Source organism: Bombus vancouverensis, chromosome 10 (assembly GCF_051014615.1).
Source record: "Bombus vancouverensis nearcticus chromosome 10, iyBomVanc1_principal, whole genome shotgun sequence".
NCBI lineage: Eukaryota > Metazoa > Arthropoda > Insecta > Hymenoptera > Apidae > Bombus > Bombus vancouverensis.
In genome coordinates, this window is record NC_134920.1 from 8057654 (window position 1) to 8083251 (window position 25598).

The 25598-nt window shown below is 37.6% G+C and overlaps 1 protein-coding gene across 1 annotated transcript; it reads left to right on the forward strand.

Annotated features, from left to right (window-relative positions):
- The first annotated feature begins 4457 nt into the window (after window positions 1-4457).
- su(f) (cleavage stimulation factor subunit su(f)) lies at window positions 4458-10491 on the forward strand. The gene is made up of 13 exons (XM_033334767.2): window positions 4458-4748; window positions 4852-5043; window positions 5169-5201; window positions 6764-6861; window positions 6936-7089; window positions 7172-7405; window positions 7502-7885; window positions 7964-8210; window positions 8285-8354; window positions 8460-8556; window positions 8636-8894; window positions 8967-9101; window positions 9214-10491. The coding sequence occupies exons 1-13, from the start codon at window positions 4725-4727 to the stop codon at window positions 9423-9425; spliced, it is 2139 nt and encodes a 712-aa protein (XP_033190658.1). The 5' UTR covers window positions 4458-4724; the 3' UTR covers window positions 9426-10491.
- Window positions 10492-25598: the final 15107 nt, after the last annotated feature.

Here is a 25598-nt window from a genome sequence, read left to right on the forward strand (position 1 = left end):
ACCGAACTGAACTTTTCGACTCCCCTCGCGAGCGATGGTTTTCCCCGTTTTGAAATAATTACATAACGTTTCGTTTAAGACGTTTCACGTATCTATAAACGCTCGTTTTCCTTTAGCGAGGAAGTATTTATGTAAATGAAGGTCTGAAATACGGTTAGAAGGGATATTCTTGGCTCAGACGATGGTGCAACCCAATGAATTCAAAGAGCATCGAGAATGATAAGTAATACGAGGAGAGTTTTACGGTAGCCAAGGTTGCAACCAACGAATTCAGTTGCACAATGATATAGCTCTCGGAAATCAGTTCACTGGCATGGTAGAAAGGTACTTACACACGAGCGTTTGCGGCTGTGATTATTAGCTTTACCTTAACCAGTTACTCGCTACACGACACATGGATATATCAAGGTTGCAGCGAACTCGCGCAGCTTCCATGTGTTTCGCAAAACACCAACGGATTTGACGTTTCCTTGTTTCAAAAGAATGTAACTCGAATGTGCTCGCTGACAAGGCCGTTTAATAAGTCTGTTTCTTCATCGATGCTTGAAGCGGAATAGCAAAGCTTTAAGAAACTTGGATCAGATCTATTCGCGAAAGGACTCTGGGCTAAAGAGGATGTCTCTTGAAGCATAAAACTGTGAATCATTTATGATCTAATAAATTTCTCTGCTTATGGTCCAATCCAAGTCTCAAATTCTAATCGTTGACTGCGACATCTCAAGCTCTATCACCGTGCGAAAAATTATAAAAAAAGACAACGCAAGGTCTTAAGTTAACTTCCACGTAAAGCGAACGTAAAATTCTTCCAGCAATGTGGACGTGCATCGATTATATTTCACAGATGGTTCGCGATTGCCAACTGTGCACCCTGTAGTTTATATCGTTCCTAGCCAGATTCGATTATTAGTCAGCACGATCGATTCGAGGAGCATCATTCCTGCTCGTCTCACGATCCGTCAAATATCACTTATTTGGTCGTGGCGTTATTAACGGATTAGGTGCGGTTTACGCCAGTTTCGCGTTTATCGCGCATGAATCTTGGAAAGTAACAGTCGAGCACCGTCGAAGGGATCGAATCGAGAACATGCGCTCCTCGAGGTTTTGCTACTAGCCGCAGGTAATTTACACGCGCACCCGTCCAAACGAGAATTTCGACATTGATGCGGCTCGCAGAGGAGTTACGGGAAAGATGGAAAATCAACGATGTGTAATATTTATGGTATGTCCGAACGAAAATTGCAAAACTGCTTGGGAGGTTCAGCTGCAAGAGAACAGATGAATCGGCTCGATAACATGGAAGAAGGTGCTTCGATGGGTGAAGCGTGGAGTCTGTTGGATTGAAAGATCGAAAGAAGCCAAATTTACATAAATTCAATGTAACATTTCGATTTTGCGTCGATAATCCTCATTGAAGCGGCGAGATTAACTGCACTTTGTTCTAGACTTTGACGCGTAACATATCCTTGAATTTACCATCTTAGTTAGCTATGCATAATCACGGTCTCAAGTCCTTGGTATCGTTGTTTTGTCAATTGTTAATTTTAATGCTGTCCACCCTTTACCATGATGATACTCTTTCCTTTCTTGAGCCCTTACTACGTATCTTCTATTGTAGGAAGAACACGAGAAGTACACCATTTCTTGTCATAATTCGTGATATATAAGCGTTGACAAATTCTGGTCGATACTCCCTGTCCCTACGATTAACGAACAGCAACTATTTAATAAAGGTTTTTCGAGGCGCAGTTTAGGCTTATTTCCCAATTGATGCACTTGACGGATGATGCGTATGCACTTAAATCGGCCAATCTATAGCGTTACTCAACCTGTTTTTAACAAGATATTTCCGTATTGTCGCGTTAGCGCACGCACACAACGTACGTAAAACCGTCTCGACCCGCCCCTGTCCAGTCATGTCAGCGCTAAATGAACCATCAGGGCCGCCATAAATCCTCGGACTATCAGATGAGCAGCCACGGACTTGCCTGTCCCGGATATAACGAGGGACCACCGCCCAGCGTAATGGAAGCACTCTCTGTCGACGCTCGAAAGATACCTTCGAGATTGGACCAAGGCTCCTTGTCCCGCTGGACGAACCAACTCCATCTGATCCGATCTAACAACTATACAGGATTCTTCTAGCAAACAGCTTCTCTAATCCCGTCTAATTTCGTCGGAAAATTATGGAGTTCCTCTAAAAATCACACCTTTCCTAGCCTACATAAATGTATGTAAACGAGCGCCTAGAATTTGGAGGATTTCTCACCCTGATCTTTGATTTGGATCTAAGTTACTGCTTATTTCGAAAGATACGGTTGCCAGGTATACTGCTGCTGCGTTCGATCTTCAACAAAAATCTATCGAAGAAGCTCGACAAGGTCGAACAAAGGCGGAGAACATTGTTAATTACACGGCCGTGCTGGTATCGATGTGGCTGCCGTAGGAGTAACCCGGCCGAGTGGCCAGCAGTAAAGATGGCATCGTACACACTAACGAGTAACAAGTGGCGTGACGTTTCAGTTAAGCTTTACTTTGCAATGTGTGCGAAAGACTGGGAAGAAGATATCGGTATGCCACGACCAGCTACCTATCGTCTCACCTTTGGGCTCTAATTAACGCTGAGATTCATTATCGACACCTCGTTGTACCGTCGGCCACTGTCTTAATTTAGGGTTCAATGTTTTTCGTCATTTTACTCCGCGTCCACTGCGTTTGTTTTCTTTTTCTTCTTTTTTTTTTTGTTGTTTTGTAGAAATAAATACAATTAAACAAAATTCTCGAATGATATTCTTTGAAGAAATAATATTCATCAAGGACTCCTTTAAATCACAAGTGTTGTAGAAAAATGGTTACTTTGGAAACGGTGTTAGAAAGGTCTCTAGAGCATGCACTATCTGCATCATTATGCAAAATAGAAATTTGTTCGGTGCACGAGTAACAAATGGTCCTCCGTTCGAGCCATCATTTGTAAGGCACAGCTTAGTTTGCATGTATGCATCTGCTGGCTGCATTAAGTTAGTTACGCTTAAATGCAAATTGACGCGTTAATCGATCTGTTCTGACTTCGGAACTCTGTGTATAATGAATCTCCTTACGAGATCCAGCTCGCCGAAAAATCGTGTTTATCGTTGCCTTATAGAATATCCGAAGTATCGAGAAGTATAGTATTATCGAGATTCTTAAAATCTCTCTCTCTCTCTCCCTTTGTCTGTTTGTCTGTCTGTCTGTCTGTCTGTCTCTCTCTCTCTTTCTCTCTCTCTCTCTCCCCCTCTGTCTGTCTGTCTCTCTCCCTCCCTCTCCCCCCCCCTCTCTCTCTCTCTCTATTAAGGAACGTTTATCTTACAATATTCTCACGATTGAGTCGAATCAAATGCACTACGATGGATGCTCAATCGTTTTCCTCCAGACATATTATTCAGACTATTATATCGTACACGAAACGATGTGAATCTCCCGAGCATCTATTCAAGATCCTGTGGCATAACAGTACCAGAAGATAGGTGTTCACCTGAGATCGATTCTAAATTCGCGCCCCGGGCTGATCGACCAACTCGTCACAGTAGATTTGACTCGATCGTGACTAATACTTCAGCGGTAGTAACTTTCAATTCTCATAGCTACTTATGATCAAAAATCGAAACGTCTTCTTTCGATTGTTCGAATCGAATTTGAAATAGTATACAATTGACAGATGATGAATGGGATGAACTAGACTATAATCATTTAACAATCAATGATTCATATGTGTATATATATATATATATATACATATGAATCACTGATTATATATATATGATATATATATATTATATATATATATATGTATGTATATATTCAATGAAATTGTACCAATGAAATTGTTATTCGAAAACCGGAACTATTGTACATGATATAGACGGAAGTTCACATTGATTAGAGACGAACCTCGATTACGTCAAAAATCACATATCCGTTTAGTGGGATATTGGAAGAGGAAAAATCTGTTACATTGTTAGACAACAAAATTTGATAAAGCTTAGAATCTGTATTATCGGCGATGTGATTTAATTAGTACGAACTTGCTTATACATTGAATGTATTACATATGCCTACCATTCGATATATCTACGTATATGGTTATAATCGTCATATATGTATTGTGATAAATTATAATACAGATTTTACAAATAAGAGAAACGTTCTTATAGAAAATTAAATTCTTTTGCATATTTAATCCTTATATAATAAAGAAATGACGAGGAATTAATACATAATTAATTTTCTTACCAAGACGAAATTGTTTAACATTCCATACTGGTTCAAAGTTGCTCATCGATGAATTGCAATGGCCTTTTTTCTTCAACTATAAGTATCTCTACTCATTATGTGTATAATATTTGCATCTTTTACATAAAAATCCACCTTATTAGATTAAAAATGTATAAATTAATAGGAATTTTCTTTTAGCAGATTCTCATGATTTGAAACGACGCACATTAAAGACGCACTAAAATGGTTGCTATCGATGGAGGTCGAATATCGAACGATTTCTCAAAACGATATATTGAACGTGTTCTCAAAACGATATATCGGACGCCATCGAAATTCTAATTTCTGGTCGCCATTACCTACTTAAGCTTGTAGGCAATTAGGGCTGGCTGTGTTGTATTTTTATTCAACAATTTTCATTTCGATACGTGGAAGTTCTTGTATCAAGAAATTAGAATTGTTTCGGAGAATTAAAAATGACAGACGATAAAACAGAATTTGTAAGTACTATGTATCATTCATGAAGTGATTATAACCTCACTTTCTACAACATCCGTTTAGCTTGTACATTTTATATAATTGTTTGCCCTTCTTTATTTATAGGATTGGGGAAATGAAAAATTACAACGTGCTCAAAAAACTGTAGATGAATCTTCTTATGATTTGGAAGCATGGAGCATCCTTATCAGAGAAGCGCAAAACAGACCTATCGTAGAAGTAAGGCCAGTTTTTGAAAAACTTGTGTCTGTGTTTCCTTCTGCGGGCCGATATTGGAAAATTTATATAGAGCAGGAGGTAACATTATTACAGTTTCAGTGAACTATATCTGTTAAAAATTATCAATATAAATGATTCTTTATCGAGTAATGCGATTATTGTTGAAACAGAAAGTTTAGTTTGTAATTTTTTTACTGTTTCAGATGAAAATGCGCAACTTTGAAAAGGTGGAAAAGGTATGTTAATATTAATTGTCTGAGTTTCAAAATTTAATGAAAGCACTTTCTATATTATCAAACTTCTAGTTATATATAATGTTCAATTTGTTTGTTCGGGATGATACATAGTTTTCGTTATTGATTTTAAAATAAAAGTATTGGTTGAACTTTTTTTTTAATACAGATTCATGATATGCATGTTTGTTTATTAATCAAGGATGGTTATAGATTAAATAACCATTGTATGAAATAATTAATTTCTAATTAAACATTGATATTTAAAGAGTTCTATTTTAATTTTTTAGTGCAATAAGGTTACATTTAATAATGGTAGGATATTATTAACCCATTGTGATCAAATATTATCATACAATGTGATTCTAAGCACTTTTCATATTATATGAGGTGAATAAAAACAATATTTCACCATACACAAATATCTCATTGATTACAATTGATCTGTTGGTATATTTGGGAGGTTGTTTTCTTTGTTGAATGATGTATACATTGAATATATTTGATATAACAAGCTTAATAATAATAAATACACATTACTAGTATAAATCAACTTACGAAGGCAACTTTCTGAATGTAACAGCCTTGTATTCCTTCCTGCAATACATTTTTTAGTGTGCTTGGATTATGTTACTTAAAATAAAATAATAGTCATATTACATGAAGTGTAGAAATCTTATTAAGAACATTATGAAATAAAAATATTATGAACAAATATTAAGCATTAATTCGATTGAATTACATTTGTGTAAAGTATATCTACCTCTTTGCAAATAAGGAAAGTATTGGTGACACACATATTTGTCTCAGTATTATGTGTAGTTTTGAGACAATTAATATTTCTAGATATTATTTCATAAGTATGCTTTGGGAATTACATCATTTTCCTTCCCCCAGCACAGTATTTGAGGCTTCAAATATTGTGAAATTTCTATAGAGGTAGCATAAGGTGACGAATACATTGAAATATTAATTCATTGTATGTTTATAATATATAGTAGAGGCAAATAATTCCTATACTTAATCATGGTATAATTTTGCTATGTTTTGTCACCCTATGTTGCTTCAAATTGTCTAAATTTTTTTATGATGTTTTGGGATCATTCATTTCTAGATCCCACATAGGTCAATTATATTATTAACCCCGCCAAAAAATAAATAAACTTTTTATTCAATGGGGTTTATTTTGTGTTACCTTTATAATCTCATATCTGGAAAATTTTTTCCTAATTATTTCCCAATGAAAACATGTTTATTCAATAAAACATTCTCAATTGATGCACTGGTGCATTATTATTTCTCCCATTACATACAAACAATATTGTAGTAGTGATTGTATTAAAGACCTGCTTAATAAATTATTGAATTTTTACTTCCTGATATTTTGATGTGATTCTTATTGGTTTTATCAATAATGTTTAAATATGTGTTTAAAAAAGACTTGCCTATAAGGGTAAGTAAGGTGGTAGATATGTAATGTTTTGTGTAACCACACTTAAATGAGCTTTAACTGATGTCGCACTATTTTCTTATATTTCCTCTAAAGTACTTCTTTTGTCTGACAGCTTTTCCAAAGGTGCCTTATGAAAATCTTAAATATTGAGTTATGGAAACTTTATCTTTCTTATGTGAAAGAAACAAAAGCCAGTCTTGCAACATACAAGTATGTATTTATATCTTTAAGTATGTTTTTAATAAAATAATTGCAGCAAGATTTATTACATAATTTATTCATAGGGAAAAAATGGCACAAGCATATGACTTTGCACTGGATAAAATTGGTATGGATATCCATTCCTATAGTATATGGAATGATTACGTTACATTCCTTAAAAGTGTGGAAGCTGTTGGTTCATATGCTGAGAACCAAAAAATTAGTGCAGTGAGGAAGGTAACGAACTATGTGTTCTTATTGGATTATATATTAATATATTTTATTGATTTGCTTCATACATTGGTGATGTTAATTGTAGGTGTATCAACGAGGTGTAGTTAACCCTATGATAAATATGGAACAATTATGGAAAGATTATATGGCTTTTGAACAAAATATTAATCCAATAATTGCGGATAAAATGGCTATTGAACGTTCTAGAGATTATATGAACGCAAGACGAGTTGCCAAAGAATTAGAAGCTGTAACAAGAGGATTGAACCGAAGTGCTCCTAGTGTACCTCCAACCGGTCATCCAGAAGAAGTTAAACAGGTAATTATTGAACTACTTTGTAAATATCAATTATTATAAATTGTAGATATTATGGTATAAATGTTTAAACATAACAAAATGATATTATTGTTTTAGGTTGAATTGTGGAAGAAATATATTGCATGGGAACGTAGTAACCCTTTAAGAACTGAAGATACTTCTTTAGTTGCTCGCAGAGTAATGTTTGCTATAGAACAGTGTTTATTATGTTTGGGTCATCATCCTGCAGTGTGGCATCAAGCTGCACATTTTTTAGAACTTAGCTCAAAAATATTAACAGAAAAAGGAGATGTAAATGCCGCAAAAAATTTAAGCGATGAAGCAGCAACAATGTTTGAAAGAGCAACAAGTACATTGTTGTCCAAAAATATGTTATTATACTTTGCGCATGCCGATTTTGAAGAAGGAAGAGTAAAATATGAAAAAGTTCATCAAATATATCAAAAGTTCCTTGATATACCTGACATTGACCCTACACTAGTTAGTATCTATTGTTTGTTAATACTAAATATTTTATTCAATGATTTGAGTATTACTAAATTGAATGCCATTTCATAGGCGTATGTACAATACATGAAATTCGCAAGACGCGCTGAAGGTATAAAATCGGCTAGAACGGTTTTTAAAAGAGCTCGCGAAGACCCAAGATGTAAACATCATGTATATGTTGCTGCTGCATTAATGGAATATTATTGCACGAAGGATAAAAATATTGCTTTTCGGATATTCGAATTAGGTTTAAAGAAATTTGGGGACAATCCTGACTATATACTTTGTTATATTGACTACTTGTCACATTTGAATGGTGAGCTAACTTTTTAAGAAATAAATTTACATATATTTTACATATCTCAATTCTAATTGCGTTTAATATTTCAGAGGACAATAATACAAGAGTTTTATTCGAGAGAGTTTTATCATCTGGTAGTTTAGAACCTGAAAAATCAGTGTAAGTGATAAATCTGTTTGCTTAGAATATTAATAAACGTGTATGAATTATTTTTATAACTAAGGTTACTCTTAATATTTATCTTGTATTTAATATTATTTTCAGCGATATATGGAACCGATTTTTAGAATTTGAATCTAATATTGGAGATCTAGCAAGTATTGTAAAAGTTGAAAAACGACGTAGTGCTGTATTAGAAAAGGTATTATTGATCTGCATAACGTTTATTTGATATCTTTTTGTAATTTATACAATTTTTAATTTTTTTTTTTTTTTTGTAGATCAAAGAATTCGAAGGTAAGGAAACAGCACAATTAGTAGATAGATATAAATTCTTGGATCTATATCCATGTACTCCTATGGAGTTACGGTCCATTGGATATATGGAAGTATCCAGCGTTGGAAGAAGTACAGTTGGCGCATTACCACGAATACCAGATCCAGAGGAAGCTATAGCATCATTGCCAAGACCTGATATATCACAAATGATACCTTATAAACCAAAAGTAAATCCATTACCTGGAGAGCATCCAGTACCAGGTAAATTCCTTTATTAAAACATACTATATCTAAATTTAGTTGTCTATAATGCATGATAAAAAATTTTTATAGGTGGATCTTTTCCATTGCCACCAGCTGCAGCACAACTTTGTACCATGCTTCCTCCACCTGGATGCTTCAGAGGACCATTTGTGGCTGTTGATTTACTCATGGATGTTTTCAATCGAATTCAGTTACCTGACCATGGTAAGGTTACAAATACTATCAAATGAGTCATTTTCATTTTTAATTAACTCATCAAAATATAACAACAATGTATGGAATTTGTGTTCTAAAAGAAGGTTTTTTTTTTACATAGCCCCATTGCCGGTAGCGGATAACGGATGTGATACAAAATTGTTTGACCTTGCGAAATCCGTACATTGGATAGTCGACGAAAGTAACGATGGGGTTAGTATTGGATCTAAACGTAGAAGAACGCGCTTAGGTGATGACAGCGAAGAAGAAGACTTACCACCGCCACCCGCAAATGACATATATCGCCAAAGACAACAAAAACGAGTCAAGTAAATAAAAGAAAATTACATATTCATCAGAGTTACGTATCATCTCCACGTATTTTGGAGAAATATGATACATGTTATCATATATTTTTACATTTTCTGTTTGTTCTAAAAGAAGTTTCCTAAAAGAACGAACCTATTATTACTGAAAAGCGTACGTTACGTATATAACAGCTACTAAATTTCTTATGTGACACTGTGCACAATACTTTGAGTACTATGTACTCAGAAATCCTATATTTACATTGTTGATTTCATCTTTGTTCAAATGTGTTCATTTACATATAAAGTGTCTAATATGTATATCAGATACAAGAAGATAAAATTGGGAACGTCCAGTAGATTGAAATTGATTGTATTGTTAGTTACATCATTGTAAACTACAGATTTAGCATAGGTGTAAGATTGAGATATAATTTTTACACCAGCGTTTATGACAATTTATATCATATATGAGTAAAACATTTCTCAGATTATAAAAAATGGTTGCACAACCATTTTAGAATGAAAATAATAGGCGTAACACTTATGATTTTATTGGAGTAAGTCGTTTCATTGTATTTCGAACTACAATGAAACTCTATTTATTTGAACTCGTCGAGACAAATAGTTTGTATAATAGGATTTCGCTAATTATGCCCAGTACCTAATAAATGAATTCAACAGGCGAAGGATCAGTTAGTTGGGCATTAACTTTTCAGTCAGATAAATGGATTTTTACTATATATAGAAATATTGCGTTATTTAGAATCATTATAAAAATTGATAGATAAAGAATATGAATCTTCTTAGTTATAAGTTTGTTCTCATCGTACAGTATCGAATCAAATGTATTCGAAAAAATAGTTTCCTCATTTCGTTTCTTATTTCAATATTTGTATTCGTTTTTATAAATTTTGTATACTTTTCTAATGATTAACTATTAATGTATTATCTATTATTTTCTTTTTTAACATTTGTTAAAATAGAATATCTGCGGAAAACTATTTATCCGAATACGCTTGTCCCGCTCTGTATTGTTAAGACGATCTTTATAATTTAATGTACAGGACCAATAAATTGTCGAAATTCCACTGCAGTTTTTTTATTCAAAAATATTTCTATCTTTTCTCCAGAGAAAATTGACGTGTGTGACATTTATATGTTAGTGAAATGGTACATGTCGTCAGAGCTTTAGTCAGCAGGTATAACTACTCAATGAAGGCGCAATTAAACTTTGATCACTGTAACTAGTTCGAGTGGCTGTTAATGGCCCTCTCGGGAAATTGTAAGTTGAGCTATATGCTACGAAAATAGTTGTTCTCTGAGATTGGAATCATTTTGAAATTTGCACATACAGTTGCAACTTTAGTTAGATTTAGTTAAGTGCTATTTATATTGATACATGGTATAATTTAAATGACTCAAACTAAGAAATACTAAAAAAAGTTATCTAATTGTAATACAACATAGTACCTTTGGTTAATCAAATGTTGTAACACTTCTCCCCAATCTGTCGCTGTGCTTATACCAACTGTGTGTAGTAGAAGCTGCGGAATCTGGAGGAATCTCTATTACACAGGCATAAATCCCAGTACGTTTAATGCGTAATTGTGGCATAGTTCCACGTCTATCTATCTTAAGCGAAGATACCTAGCATTTGTACACTTCTCAAATTAGTTAAACAAGCGACATTCCTTCCAAATAATCGAGTTACGTTTTGCACAAAGATACTGATATTGCCAAACATATTTTGCATACTCTCCATACTACAGCGACCATTAACTCCTTTCGGCGAACCCAGAATATACGTTGAGATATTAGATAACGAAACCGATATTAACTAATGATAGAATGAACTTTTGTTAGGAAGAAACAACTAATTCATTTTACATAAAAAGTGTAAGATATATTAATTTTTATTTTCTTCTGCTACGATACTTAGATTGAATCCCTTTGAGAGTCCTCTAATGTCGTAGCAATTCCGTAAAACAAAGAAATTCTACTGGCAGAGATTCTAACAGCCACCTGAACCTATGGATCCAGGTGTTTCCGTACCGATTCAATAACCCGCGTCGCGCCATTTAAATGTCTAATGTGTCGTCATTTCGTATTCTAAAACGTCTTTCTTGTTTCCGCAGAAAGGAATTTCAATTCGCAAAAAGCCAATTTGTTTCACAATTTGCAACTTTCATACGTTCGTACTTTGCTACAATGTTTTAATTATAGCTTTATAAATTTAAAGAAAAACGTATATTAAAAAGTATTTACATTTTTATATTCATTTCCTTTCCATGAAATAAATGAAGAAAAAAAAAAAACAAAGAATAAATCAAAAATTGCCACACATTGGAACAAATTTTTCATTGCGAAATTTTGCCACCTATGGTCTTTATTATCGGTGGAATCCGTGAATGAAGAATAAATTATGAAGATATTATTTGAATTATTTGAACGCAATTTTCCGCATCACGTGTTGTTAAAACGTGCTACTATATTTGCTTTCATACGCTACACCCTATTATGCTAACGGTTTCTTAACGAGCCACATGCGTGGCACAAAGTACAATAGTTCAGCGCAGCTTGCCTCGTTTCCTACATTGATTAATCGTACTCGCCATCAAGTTCATAGTTGTATATACCTTGCGATTATGTAGTAGAAATTGGAACTATGAAGGGAGATGAAACAATGTAAAGTATCTGTATAATCTACTACGTAACATGCAAACAGAAACATTTCCGAAACACTATGAGACCTATCAGAATTTATTCAAAACTTGGCAGATTGAAACGATATTATACGCTAGACCAATGTACATACATAGACAGGGTATGAAAAAAAGTAGGGGAAAAGCTTTAGGCGCATATAATACTCATCAAAGCAAACAAAACATCTTAATAAACATGGATCCAAAAGCCATTAATTTCCGAGCTATAAGACTTCTTTGTCAGTAAGACCTTTACAATATATGTTCAATATGTATCCCGTTCATTTCAACACACACTTCGACACGTTTTCTCATAGAAGCACGCACACGTCGATCCCCGGCATTTGTCTTGTGTCATGGCAGTGTTTTTCGATTCGTTGTATCAACTATCTAATCTAACAAAGCAACTAGTTTACTATACAATGTACCTTTTTACGCTAAACATCTCATAACTCCGAAACTAGTGGCTTTTGGATCCACGTTTTCCAAGACTTATTTTTTATTTATTTCGATAAATGCTACATGTCCCCAGAGCTATTCTCCAACATTTTTCTACGCTCTGTATATCTAAACGCGTAGAAAATGTAGAAAACTCAGGTGTTTCGCTATCTATCAATTAAAAAATGAATATCGTATCAGTTTCAATATTCCACTACTTGACGCGGAAGGGCGAACTGCTAAGAAGAAATGAATTCACATCGAGATTTATCGAGAGATACCTGCAGTTAGGTAATTAAATTACAGAAGCAGAGAAATTAATTGAGTATTGCGTAAATAGAGAACAGCTACAACAGTCTTTGAAATAGCATTTAATTACAAAGGGTCTTTGCAACCTTTGATTTAGCTAGCAAACATACAAATGTCATGTGCAGTTGCATATACCGAACTGAGTCTGGTTGGTTTGGATAACAATAGCATTCGCATTTGTAAAAGTCAAGACGCGAATAAAATTAGTTGTAAAAATATTTCCGCTATAATCTTCATCTTCCAATTCGTAATTTGCAATCTCCAATTTTTACCTGCCAATTTCTAACTTTCAACATTTAGTTATCAAAGCTCAACGATCTGATCTTCATACCTATAATTCTTGCACCCTCTTCACTCTGCAAAAATCTCAAACTTCAGGCTTATTCAATCATCTACGATATCTGTACAAATCGATCCGATACGATTAAATTTTCTTTTTCTTTGTTTTTGCCAGGAAGGAAAAGTGCAGTTTACGCATACCCGGCAGTGACCGTACCTTCTGGTTATGTGGGACTTTGTTACTTATGGTGTTGACGGTAATACTCGCTAAAAATCCCATCTCCTTCTTGCATGTGGTGGATACATGTAAACCTCTGACGCGACTAAAAGAAACGTTCAAACTTGCTACACAAATAATTTCTTATTATTAAAGCCTTACGAAAATTCCTCCATTTTCCTGTCCTCTAAATTCTTAAGTATATAGCTATATTTTTCAAAGTTTCGTGCAACTACTCAAGTAACCAGTAGATTCTCATTGTTCTTAAGGCGTACATTCCTGTTCAGATCGGTTCTAGTTGCTCGCGGCGAAACTATCGAAACATAGATTCTAACAGACTTCGCGCGAAGGGAGGGCGGGAGAGGCGGTTAACGAAGATTTTACAAACTAGCTTCACCATTAATTTCTACAACGAGAAAATTTAGGGAGGCGTTCTCTGGTAACCGCCTGGGACGCAACTTGGAGAGCTCTTTGAAACTTTGGTTCTATCTCGGAGGAAGACAAATGACAAGAGCCGAAAGGAGCTCCAGAAACTGGTAGTTGGCCTTTCATAGAATGCAAACGCATAATTCTCCCACTTCGGAGAACGGCGAGAACGAACTATCCTGAGATAGCGTGTAAGAGTAATTTCTTCGGCAAATCGATGAAAAAGTAGAAAGAGTCGCTTTCGGTCATGAGGAGAGCGGGTTATCTTGCTTTACCTCGTAGGCGAATAAATCAATAATCTTCTCCTTATGCGAATAATTTTTACATACACCGTGGAAAAAGACAAAGTGAAGATGCTTGGAAGAAAAGAATGTTCACTGAGATCGTTGAAATTAGACCAACGTTTCTAACGTTATGCAATGTCGTTGTACGATTGTAATGTCGTGTAAGATAAAATAAAAAAACACTTAATCTGAAAATTACAATTAATTTGGAAAAAAATGTGAAAAGCAAGAATTTAAAAAGGAATTTCTTCGGGATAGTACGTTACATCAAAAAGCATCAGTTTAATAATAATTCAAGCTTGCTGCTTTAAAAACGTTTCATATATTGAGACAATAAGCGAGTCGACTGAAAAGAGTAAATGAGTTCGATTACGATTCTAACTGAACGACGTGTGAAATCATTCTATGGAAGAAAATATATCGAGTTTGACTCGTTTATGCAAGCTGTACCGACGCGTCACACATGGATTGATAGATACGTTCGAATGGCACGAAAAGCGATAATAAACCTCCCCCGCGACTATATTAGAAGCTTTATCGGAGATCTGATTCAATAGCACTCGTCATTCGGGACCGACATCGTTATCTTCACAATAGATATCTCAACTATTCCCGTTTCTCGCGATAATGGTGTTTTCTAAGACGAACGGATTGCGGCTTCGATCTCCCTCCAACCAACCCTTTTAACGATGCCTTCGTTTACTTTAAGGGGAAATGCTTAAACAAGGATACGCCACGGTACATTCAATCACGAGCGACGTTTCTTCTTTCTTGTCTTACCAATTATCGATGCGCTATTTCAACCACCTGCTTGTGATATGCGTTATTATCGCAATAAACTTTCATCATGGCTACGATACATTATCCTTCGCGAGAAATGTTCTCAACGTTGAAATAATTTCCAGAAGAGAGAACGGATAACGTATTAATAAGGGAGAAGGAAGTGGTCAGCGGTGCTAACGTTTCCCGATTCACCAGGATGAGTAATAAAGGTAGATTACGACGTTAATTCGAGCAATTGGAATCGGCTTATCGGCCCAAGTGGATAACATTGTTTTAAACGTTTAACCGATTTTGTGCGTTCGTATGTCGTTATTCATAGATAATTTTCATTCTATCGTGTGTAACTATATCTTGTGGATTAAGAATAATTAGATGGCATTGTGGATTAAAATAAAACAAAGAACGAGTGATTCCTCTTTTTATCGCGTTATCTGGAATTTTCTTCTCTCGAATTTCACCGTTAACTCTGTGGGTTTCGAATGATCGCTAAATATACTCGTGAAATTTGGTCAATGTTCGTGTAAATTTAATCCCGTTATTTTAGTTCTTAATACATTACCAACGCGTTCCTCTTTCAACCTAAATGGCCATTCGTTGAAGTAAATGGAAACAATATAGCCTAATAAAAATGTTTATTTTTGCATGATCATATCATCGGACGGAATATCGTTTTTCCTTTTTATATTTTTTCTTTTCTGCGACTAATGACTATCTTTTATTTCGAACGTGTCTCACATCAAATGACCATTGTCAAGACTACATTTATGCTTCTATTCTCTATTTAAGATACACACTGATGGAACATTCCCATATCTACATATTTCTATCTTTGTAATATACGACACAATTTTCGGAGTTTTTCCCTTGTCACATGGAACCATTGCATCTTTGAAACGCTCGGTACGCGAACGAATATGGGTCGAGACTTTCGGGACTCTTTAGGAAGTACAAAGGCGCAAAGATAAATTACGCTTGAACTAATGATCGTTTTGAAAAGGTAATTTAAGTCCGAGGACGAACGACGACAGTTTTAACCGATGAACCGACGTCCTAGATTTCATAGACTTTTTTTCATTTGAAAATTATCCGTGGCATTTATAGCGCGGTATATACATTTACGTTGGTGTGCGTTTTGCATTAATTCGCATTTTGCATAGGTTTGCTTACTGCAACGGAAAAAGATCTCGACCTGCTTACATTTAACATGAACATCGAGTATTCAAGAATGTTATCAACAGATTTAGTATTGAATTTTGTAAAACACGTTACGTTCGTGTCACATATTTGCCATATTTTTAAGCTACAAACATTAAGTTTCATTAACACATAATGGAACAAAGGGACAATCGTAGGAACGATAACGATCGGAGGAGCTGTTGCCGGCTAAAGGGAAAATTTCCCTCTCTTTTACGCATTCTATGGCCAAGTGTTTACAGGCAGCGCATTACTGGCACCAGGAACTCTTGCATTTTCCCAATTGGCCGCGTTCACGAGCAGCAGTCGAGAACTCGCGCCACGTTACGAAGAACTTCGTACAATTTTTTCGGGCGATTTCATTCCCCTGTCGTGCCATTCGAAACTTTTATCGTCATCGATCGTTCGAAATTTGTAGTGTCCGTCAATGAGTCCGCCCTAAAGTAAACGTCTGGTATCAATTAGAAACACCAAGGGATACACGCCCACGAGGGTACCCCATAAAAACCATGGTGAGAAGGAAAACCCCAGGATGAAGAGCTGGTATATAAGAACATAAGAAGGCAAAGCTTCTTCAGGCAGTTTTAAAAACAGTCTTCATCAGAGAGTTATACTCTTCGTGCTACTCCAAATCTCGACAGACGCGCAAATGTAACACGATCGTATTAGGTTGTCCGAAAAGTGTCTTTCTTTTACAACGATGCATCTTTATACAAACATGAAACCTAATCTGTCGAACGTTGTGATCTTTATTTTGATAGAACAAAATGAGTCATACGTAATTCGATAAAATAATATAAAACGGAAAATGTTTTGCATCTATTATTTCCTTATAAAACGAAAGAAACTTTTCGGACGACCTAATATTTGACATTTAAAATATCGAACATAGCCCATAAAACTACCTTTATCGTATCTTTTCCTCTTTGAAAATCTTGTACAAAAAAATGATAAGCATTCGGTATTTTGAAAAGCACAAACTCATGTTTATACGATTTTGTATGCGCATGTTTCCTCATTAAAGAATTTCAAAATGTAGCGACACATCGGTGAATCAAACTATCCTCCGTGATAGAGTGAATCACGAAGAGTTACGTGGAGTCACACACCACGCTACAATACTGTTAATTAGGGAGACGTTATTTAATTGTAATTACACCGATGCTCGTGCCGTTAATATTAATTACCCGGCGTGTCCAGTGCGCGCATTCCGTTGTATTAATGACGCGGTCCTGCCATGACTGATGACAGGCGCGTGGCCTACATATCCATTTGTCGTGGCCCGGCAATATTTACGTGCCAGATTCACGCCGTACGAGTCGTCCTGACGGACAATGTCACTGATATTAGGGTCGGCAACGTATCGTATATCTACGCATTTGTCCAAGAAATTGACAGACGCGAGCCACAAGGGAAGGTGTAACACGAGAATGTTCCATAATCATACGGTGATAATCACAAAACGCATCGTAATCAAGAAACTGAATTGATAATTACGGAAGTGCAGTGAATGCGTGAGAGATGGGATAATATAATACTTTTGAACGAAACAAATTAACGTTGTTGAAATTAGCTCGTTGGAATCGGAAAAATGATAATACGGACTGGTTCGATTAAATTGGTATAATTTGCAACAAAATACGGCATGTAGAAGGTAGAAAGCATCGTAGAGAGAAACGCTGAGTCAATTCACTTCTGAAGTTGGAAGTATGTATTCAAATTTGAATCGTTTTATTCAATTGCGTTACGCGCGGTCGCTCTTTGCATAAACCAGAATTTATTCCTCGATCAAGACGACCAATAGCTGTACAAATATAATTAGTCAAACCGCAATAATCGTAAGGAACTGTCATAAATTAAGTATTTATTTTACTATCAATGTTATTCATTGTTATAAAAGATCTTCAAGTCGAGAGTCGTTCATTATGGTTATTGTTCAATCAGGTAAAAAATGGGAAGCTTGGGTTTTTCCCATGTTCAACGATCATTTCCACCCGCAAACGACCGTTGGTGGGGCGACCAGCAACCATCGATAGCTTTCCTCTGCGACAGCATCGTCACCGAACTTCACTGGTTTTTCATCCTTGAATCAGTCAACATCTCTTGTCAATGTCTCGACTGGTTTTTCGTTCATTGATCAGCCATCAGTTTTAACTTACTATTTACACGTCTCTGAGGGTACGTCTACACGCACCACGCGTAACTATTTATGTGTACAAAGTTGTTGGAATGAAGTACATATATTATAACCTGTTACTTTACCAGTGTTATAATCAGTCAACCACCTCTATTATCATAGTCAAAATAGGGGACCGACCAATTCGTGGCGTCGATTATCTAATCGTAAAGAGAATGTACGACTCTCGTTGGCGCGATCTATCGCGAACGCGTCTCTCCGCGAACGGTCGAACAAATTGCACGAGACACGATCCAGGACGGAATGACGTTAAACTAAACTTGACGAGTAACGATGAACGAAGTTGACCGCGGCGAACTTCCTTTTTTCTCTATCGACGGTCGTTCACCGAGTCTCGTCATTTCTGAAACGGAACGAAAGCGATTGCGCTTAATGGCATAAAGCAAACGTTATCACGTACGCGGTAAAGCGACCGCGGATCGTGCTATGCAACAATTAAACGATAAACATAATTCAACGGGAGAAGCGTATACAAAGCGTGCATTTATACGATTTGCCCGCCTGGAACGTATCCCGGCTAAGTTCGTCACGTAACGTTCGTTCGTACACGCATAGGGACGTTCGATATTTTCCCTGACTATTATAAATTTTCCAGCGCAAAGTAAAGTAAACTCGAGATGAACGCAATGTAGAACAGATGCATCCTATTACGTCATTGGCGTTATACGCGCGGTCGACTAGGGCTTCGTACTACGAGAGTTATAAATTTCAAACGGCCTTTGACGAAAGCATTTCATACGCATTCGCGAAAAAAACGCGGCCAATTCGTACGCCTAACCCGTCGAATCGCGGCTTTTGTGCCGTTTAATCCGTCATAGCGAACGACCCACGCACGTTGACAACAGAAAAAAAGAAAAAAAAGAACGGGGGAAAAAAAAAGGAAAAAATAACGCAAACGAGCGGCGCTCTGACCATCGTCTATTTTTATACGATTTTGACTCGAACGTTCATTGAAATCCGAATCGTCGGCGCAATTGCAGCTGATGCATCTACTTGACCAACGGGCCAGTCGCTCGACGTCGAGTATCATCGATCACCCTAATGCGCACGGCACATGCACGTATCTACACCGGCGTGTCTATGTTTACAAGACCGGGTATCGGCTCTTCCAACTGAAACAACATCCACAATGCTCCTGTTCGATGCCAGTTTTCACCAAGATATTGGTTGCATCACGGAACGCACTTCCGGTAATTCGAATTTCTGATCAGAGTTCTGCCATATGGTGTGCGTTGCGCGTTCGTCACACCATCGTAGCACGATCTATCACGCATTCAGTTCTCTTAGGATCTTCGTTCCAATTTTCATCAGGTTCTTATCTTCTGTGTTCCGTTGCCGTATACATTGAAAATTATGATTTACGAGTTTCGATCGCACAGTTTCTTAATCAAATAGAAATTATGAAAATGATGAAAATCTTTAGGTCGTTGAACTGTAAGCGATCCGATATGCTGGGTATTCGACATCAGCGATATTTTTCACAAATTGTTTTCCAGAACGAAAGAATTTCCTGTAAACGTTGGATCGCGTAAGTTCCTGGCGGAGTTTAGAAGCAGGTAGCGCGTGAAATTCGGGGCCAGCATCCGGGTTCGTACTTCAATTTCTGCAAGTGTTACATACTTTGGCAACCCCGAAGCGGTGGCAATCCCTCAATTCGACAAGTAATGGAATTGATCTAGCCAATTGCGAAGTGCTGCGACTATCTTTGACACGAAGAATCTAAATCACGAGAACCCGAGAGTCGAAAGCAAACTTCGTCGACAATTTTCTTCTGACCGTGCAGAGATCTTTGTGGAAATTCTACGGGGGCAAAACTATCTCGCCGTTTTCCACTCACCATCGAAATCGCGAAACGTTTGTCGAATACAAATAACCATATATTTCGTTTACTTTACGATTATCCGGTTTCCCGGTGGCTCGAGGATTTGTCGATTCCTTTGACAGACGTACGGTGTTCGATTGAACGGCCTTCCGACCGAACAGGAGCGAGCAGTGTACACACGACAGATGCACCGATGTAATCTTCGTGATAGAAGCGCGTTATTCTTTCTAGAAAAAATGCTCGACGGTTGGCTTTAGTCGAGCTAAACGCGATTTTCTTCATGCACCGTTTCGCCTCTTTTACATTTTTACTTGTACAAGAATGAAAAGAAAAAGAGAGAAAAATGGGAAGGAATTTCGGCTGGATAAAATTTCATTACTTTTAAATCTGTTGAATTTTGCATGCGCTGGAGCGCGTGGTTGAATTATAAAGATTATACGTTGCAGAAATTAAATGCAGTTTTCGAGTTTCCAATGCGAACGGAGTTCTTGCGTTAAAAGTGACAGGGAATTTTTTCGTTTAACGTTGCTATTTTGCGTAACAAATTTATTTATATTTTCGTACCGAATCAACTTTCTTTATTCCGCGATACTTTAAGAAAAGATTTCCTCAAAACTTGAATATTTCTATCGATGCGTGTAGCGAACGTTGGTGTATCTTCGATATTGTTTTCATACTCCAATGCATGTCTCTTCATACGAGCAAATCTTTTTTCGAGTTCACAGGTCTACGACACGAATATCGTGAACGCCACGTAAGAAGCGAGCAACACGCAGTAGTATTATCCGAGACATGTCAGACACAGATTACGAATGTATCTCCTTACGAACGTAGTTGATAAATTAAAGAATTAAAGAAATTTTACAATCTACACTCGTAATAAACTCGATTCCTTACTTCAGCAAGTATTTTGCTGTTTGAATAAAATCTTTTTCGAGTTTATAGTTCTGTAGCACGAACAATACAGACCGTATTAGCACCAGCATCTATGTAGTTGTAACGAAAGACATGCGTCCGACATAAGATACCTGTTATAATATACATCGCATACGACGGATCTGTATCGCAAAACCGAATCGGATTAGAAATTGTATTTAAAATATTTTTTATAAATAACAGACATATTACGTAGAAAAATAAGGAGATATTTGTTTTAATATGATATTATTTGAGATACGACAAATCAGTTCGGAGAGGGGATGTATCCTGGCACAAGTCCAGTTTCTATACTACGCATGATCTATAACTATTCTCATCAGGCTCATAAATAGTCTACTCAAACGCTTGATATATGTATACGCGCGCTGAATAAATTGCAAGCCATAAAATATTTAGGAAATTAACGATAACATTTCGACTGGTTAGATAACTTTATCCAAGAGTAATATTATCACTAGGGAATGATGTTTGGTGCCTTAAAGCAAGATCTTTCCATCTCACTTTCTGTCTTCTTGCGAATCTTCCTAACAATTCGCGCAAAGTTTGCAAGACTTTCCAAGAGCACGCAGATTGCGAAGTTGCAGGTTAGTTAACTTCTCACGGTGTATCTTCCAGCCTTTTCATGTTTAGCCTTTCTTCTGACCATTTTCGACAATGAAGGATTACACGTTCGGAGTCATCGAGGACCGATAGTGTCAGCAAACAGATGGCAAACCTAACCGCTGTTTCGTTGATGCTACAGCGATAAGTGTTGAAAACTGCATATTCCGTTAACAACTGGGTAAAATAATAATAGTCAAATTGTACTCAACCAATCCTTCAACTAGCGAATAATTCTTTTTGTCGAATTGTACGAGTGCCATGTTACGCCCCATACAGTTCGTAATTGCTACCCGCTGAAACACAGAAAACGCGATTTATCATCTCCGGTTAACGACAAACAAGTACTCTACATTCCCGATTTAAAAAAAATCTTTGTTATTAACAAACACACGGCAGAAGCATCGTCGTTTAGAAAACAAACATCGGCACAATTATTTCGTTAGAGTTGAACCGATGTTGCTCCGGTTGAACGGATATTTTCAGGGTTCATAGATTTCCAGCACGTGAGATTTCCGGTGTAGTGCGCCGTTTCTCCCAGGAGGAATCGGCGAATGCGCAGTGGAAGTATTCCAGGCTCGTCAGACACGGGCCATTTGTTACACACGTAAGGGCGGTGGGTTAAAAAATTAAGAAGAAGGTTTCGCCGTACACAGTCGTTACAGTCGACGAAATTGATAACACACGGAAACCCGCGGATGATAGATAGTTTCGTACGATGTCCGACGGCAAAGATGAGGAAAGGGGAGGAGACGTAGAACGAAGACAGGAAGAATGGTATATATTTGGGAGAAAAGAGAAGCCAAACGAAAGAGAAAGAGACACAGTGCTTGAGTTTGCAGCGTGGTACTATTAATCAACCGGTGTTTCGTCGTTTTCCCACGGAGAAGATGCCCCGTTGTTGCAACCACCACTAGATTCTCCTTCCAAACGTCGCTGCGATTCGCAAGGATACTCACGAGAGAATTAAAGCAGCTTGTCCCAGCGAATCGGAAGAATCTTTAATTAATTCCGACAGGCAGTTTTCAACCGTATCCTCGTCACTGCGTAATATATCCCATGAATTACCAGAAAATTATTCGTTTCAGCGGTGCATTCCGGTTTACGTCGCAACGAGACCGAATGAAAGCGAAACAATTGATGAATGAAGCGAGCTTTTTCTTTTGTTGGCTTGGTAACGCTCGTTAAATATGGATTTTCATAGCTTCTACACGAAGGTATTTAGTCCATTTTCCGGCCGTTTCTTCCGCGATCCAAAAAAGATCGTTCGCGTTGATTATGCGCATAATATTTTTCCGAAAGGGCGAATTTTACATCCGCGAGTTGTTGATAACGTTCCTGTCCTCTCGAGCGTGATGATTGCTCTCACTGGATTTGTTGTGTTTCCTGTTCTTTTTTTTTTATTTTCATTGTTAGTTGTCGTCGCGAAACAAAAGGTTTAAAAACCATGAAAAAAAAGCCGTAGGCCCGTGTTCCACGTGAAATGCCGCGAGTTTTATTGCGTCGAACTTCTGGATCGGCGGGACCGTTAAATTTATCGTATCGAGGAAATAACGGATAACGCATTTTCGATTCACAATCAGAATAGTCGTTTCCGCTTATCTATCCAAAAATTCATTAATATACATCCCGGACGGTTTTCCTCTTGCAGAGGGAGAGGTAACGAGACTTAAACTCGACACCTTCTCGTTCTATCGATTAAGTTTTTGGCGAAAAGACAAATTCAATCGACTATCAAACTGGTTAACGATCAAACGTTCTCTTAAACTTTGCACGTATAAAAGTCGTCAAAGGAGAAGAATAGTGAGAACGTTTTCCTTTCCGATAGGTGTGAGATGGGACATCAGACCAATAAAAACAGTCAACCCATCAAGACTCCCGGAAAGCTGTTTCAAAGAGAGACATGGACGATAGAATTCTACGATAAATATCGTTCGAGCGAGAAAAATTTCCATGACCGCCAACGGCCATAAATACGAAATTATTGCGAGAGACGAAACAACGGATGGGACAATCGTAGAAATAGTGGAAACAATCCGACAATTGCGGAAAGGTGTAGACGGGCTTCTGGAAACAAAAACAGTGATATTTAAACACGCAACGCGGTGGTAAAAGCGCGCAAGCGGCCGGCACTACTCGGGCCGGACACTTTGCTTTTATCATTTCAACGGAGTTTTCTGTTTCTACACAACGTGCGTGGGTCCTTTCATAAACTCGCGTATATTAAGTGAAAGAGAAAGAGAGCCAACGCGCAACCGGTACAGTGAAAAAGTATGAAAGTGGGGACACGCGGGCTTGCAACGGTAGGCAAAGGATGAATTTTCTGGCGTGTTTAAAGCTCAAAGAACTCTCACCCTCATAGTCTGACCAAAATGTTTTAATTACTCATAGCACAAAAGCAAGACCAAGGGGGCAGCGGTGGTGGTGGCGATGGCGGTAGTGGTGGGAACGATGAAAAGCGACAAAGGGCCCCGGTCTACCGCGGTGCGGTTGCACGAATAAAGAATTAAATTGGAAAAGGAATAGAAGGGGTGAAACGAAGGAGGACGTTACAAGACAATGACGTACACACGGCCTTCCATTTCGTTTAACCGGCTGCGAGCGTCTACATATTTCTTCGCTACGTAACACAGATTCCTGCATATTATGGAAATTTCCTGGCTAGACCAGCCAAGGGAATCACCCGATTTACCGTTATCCGCGTCTCCTCTTTTTTGTTTCGCAACAACCTCGATACAGGTATTGCGGTATTTGCAAACGGCGTTAAGGTTCCGCAAAGAAATCCTTTCGTTCTGCTTAGTCCGCCCCTTAATGAAAACGCTTCAAATTTCCTTGCCGCTTTTCTCTCCTCCCTTTCCCTTTCTTTCTTTTTTGAGCGCGCAGATTTTGTTTTTCCCAGAAAGAAGTGAAAAGAAGAAGAAGAAGAAAGAGAAGGAGGGTATAATTGTGCGAACCGCGGTTATTATCGGTGTGAATGCTAATGCAAGTTTCGCCCGTGCGGAAGAAAAAGCTTCGTTAAGGTTGTAAGTTTCGTGGACCGTGATAGCGACTGTGCCGGAATTCTACCAGCGTAATAAGAAAGTCGCCACGCGTCCAACAGCCACACAGTGGTGACGTACATATCCGTTTTTGTATTTCCATTCAATAACAACCGCGCGAAAAGCGGCCATACGCTCCGCACATTCTACATACTACGTTTTTTCAGATACTTTATCCCTTTAATATAATAGCTGCGCCGCGGTTTTCGCTCAAAAAGCGAGGCACGCGAACGCTATACGCGAAAACACCGTTGTGAAAGGCCGGAAGAAACGAGGGGAATGTTGTAGAACGGCTAATCTTTTTTCAAGCAGGAATCACGCGTTTTTGACATAAAGACCGTGCACACGTAGCCTGGAATACTTTCTTTCTCTTCGACGCTGTATGTCGGTTCGCGCATTTTCATTCCCCTGTCTTTAGCCATCACGCAAACTTCCTTCGAGGGTCTTTAATTCCCTTCCTTATTTCTTCGGCAATAAACACGCGCGAGGTCTCGTTCGCGCTCGTAAATCGGCAAAGCTCGACGAAACTGAGACTTACCTAACTACCGTGCCGGATACCTGACACTGTGCAACGTGACAGCACGTAAACACGCGAAATACCGCCGAACGAGAAAGGATTTACTTGGATTTCCCGTAACATTTGTAATCACGGTGATACACGAATGTCAGGTAGTGCGAAGTAAATGACACTTTGACGATACAGGCGATAATAGTTCGATAATTTCCCTAAAATTTGAAGCGTTTACTCGTTTCGCTTCGATCGATCTGCTCAAACGGTTCGTTTCTACGATAATAATCGAACAGCGGTCGAAACTTTTAAAACCTCGTATCCCAGGTGCAAATGGGTGGAAGTCTTGCGATCCGCGATGGTTGTCACGTCCATAGGACAACTTGCGCAGTACTTTCGGTTTCATTGTGGGGAAGAAGCGGAGGGTACCAACTAGGCTCTTTCGATCCGGAGGAATAG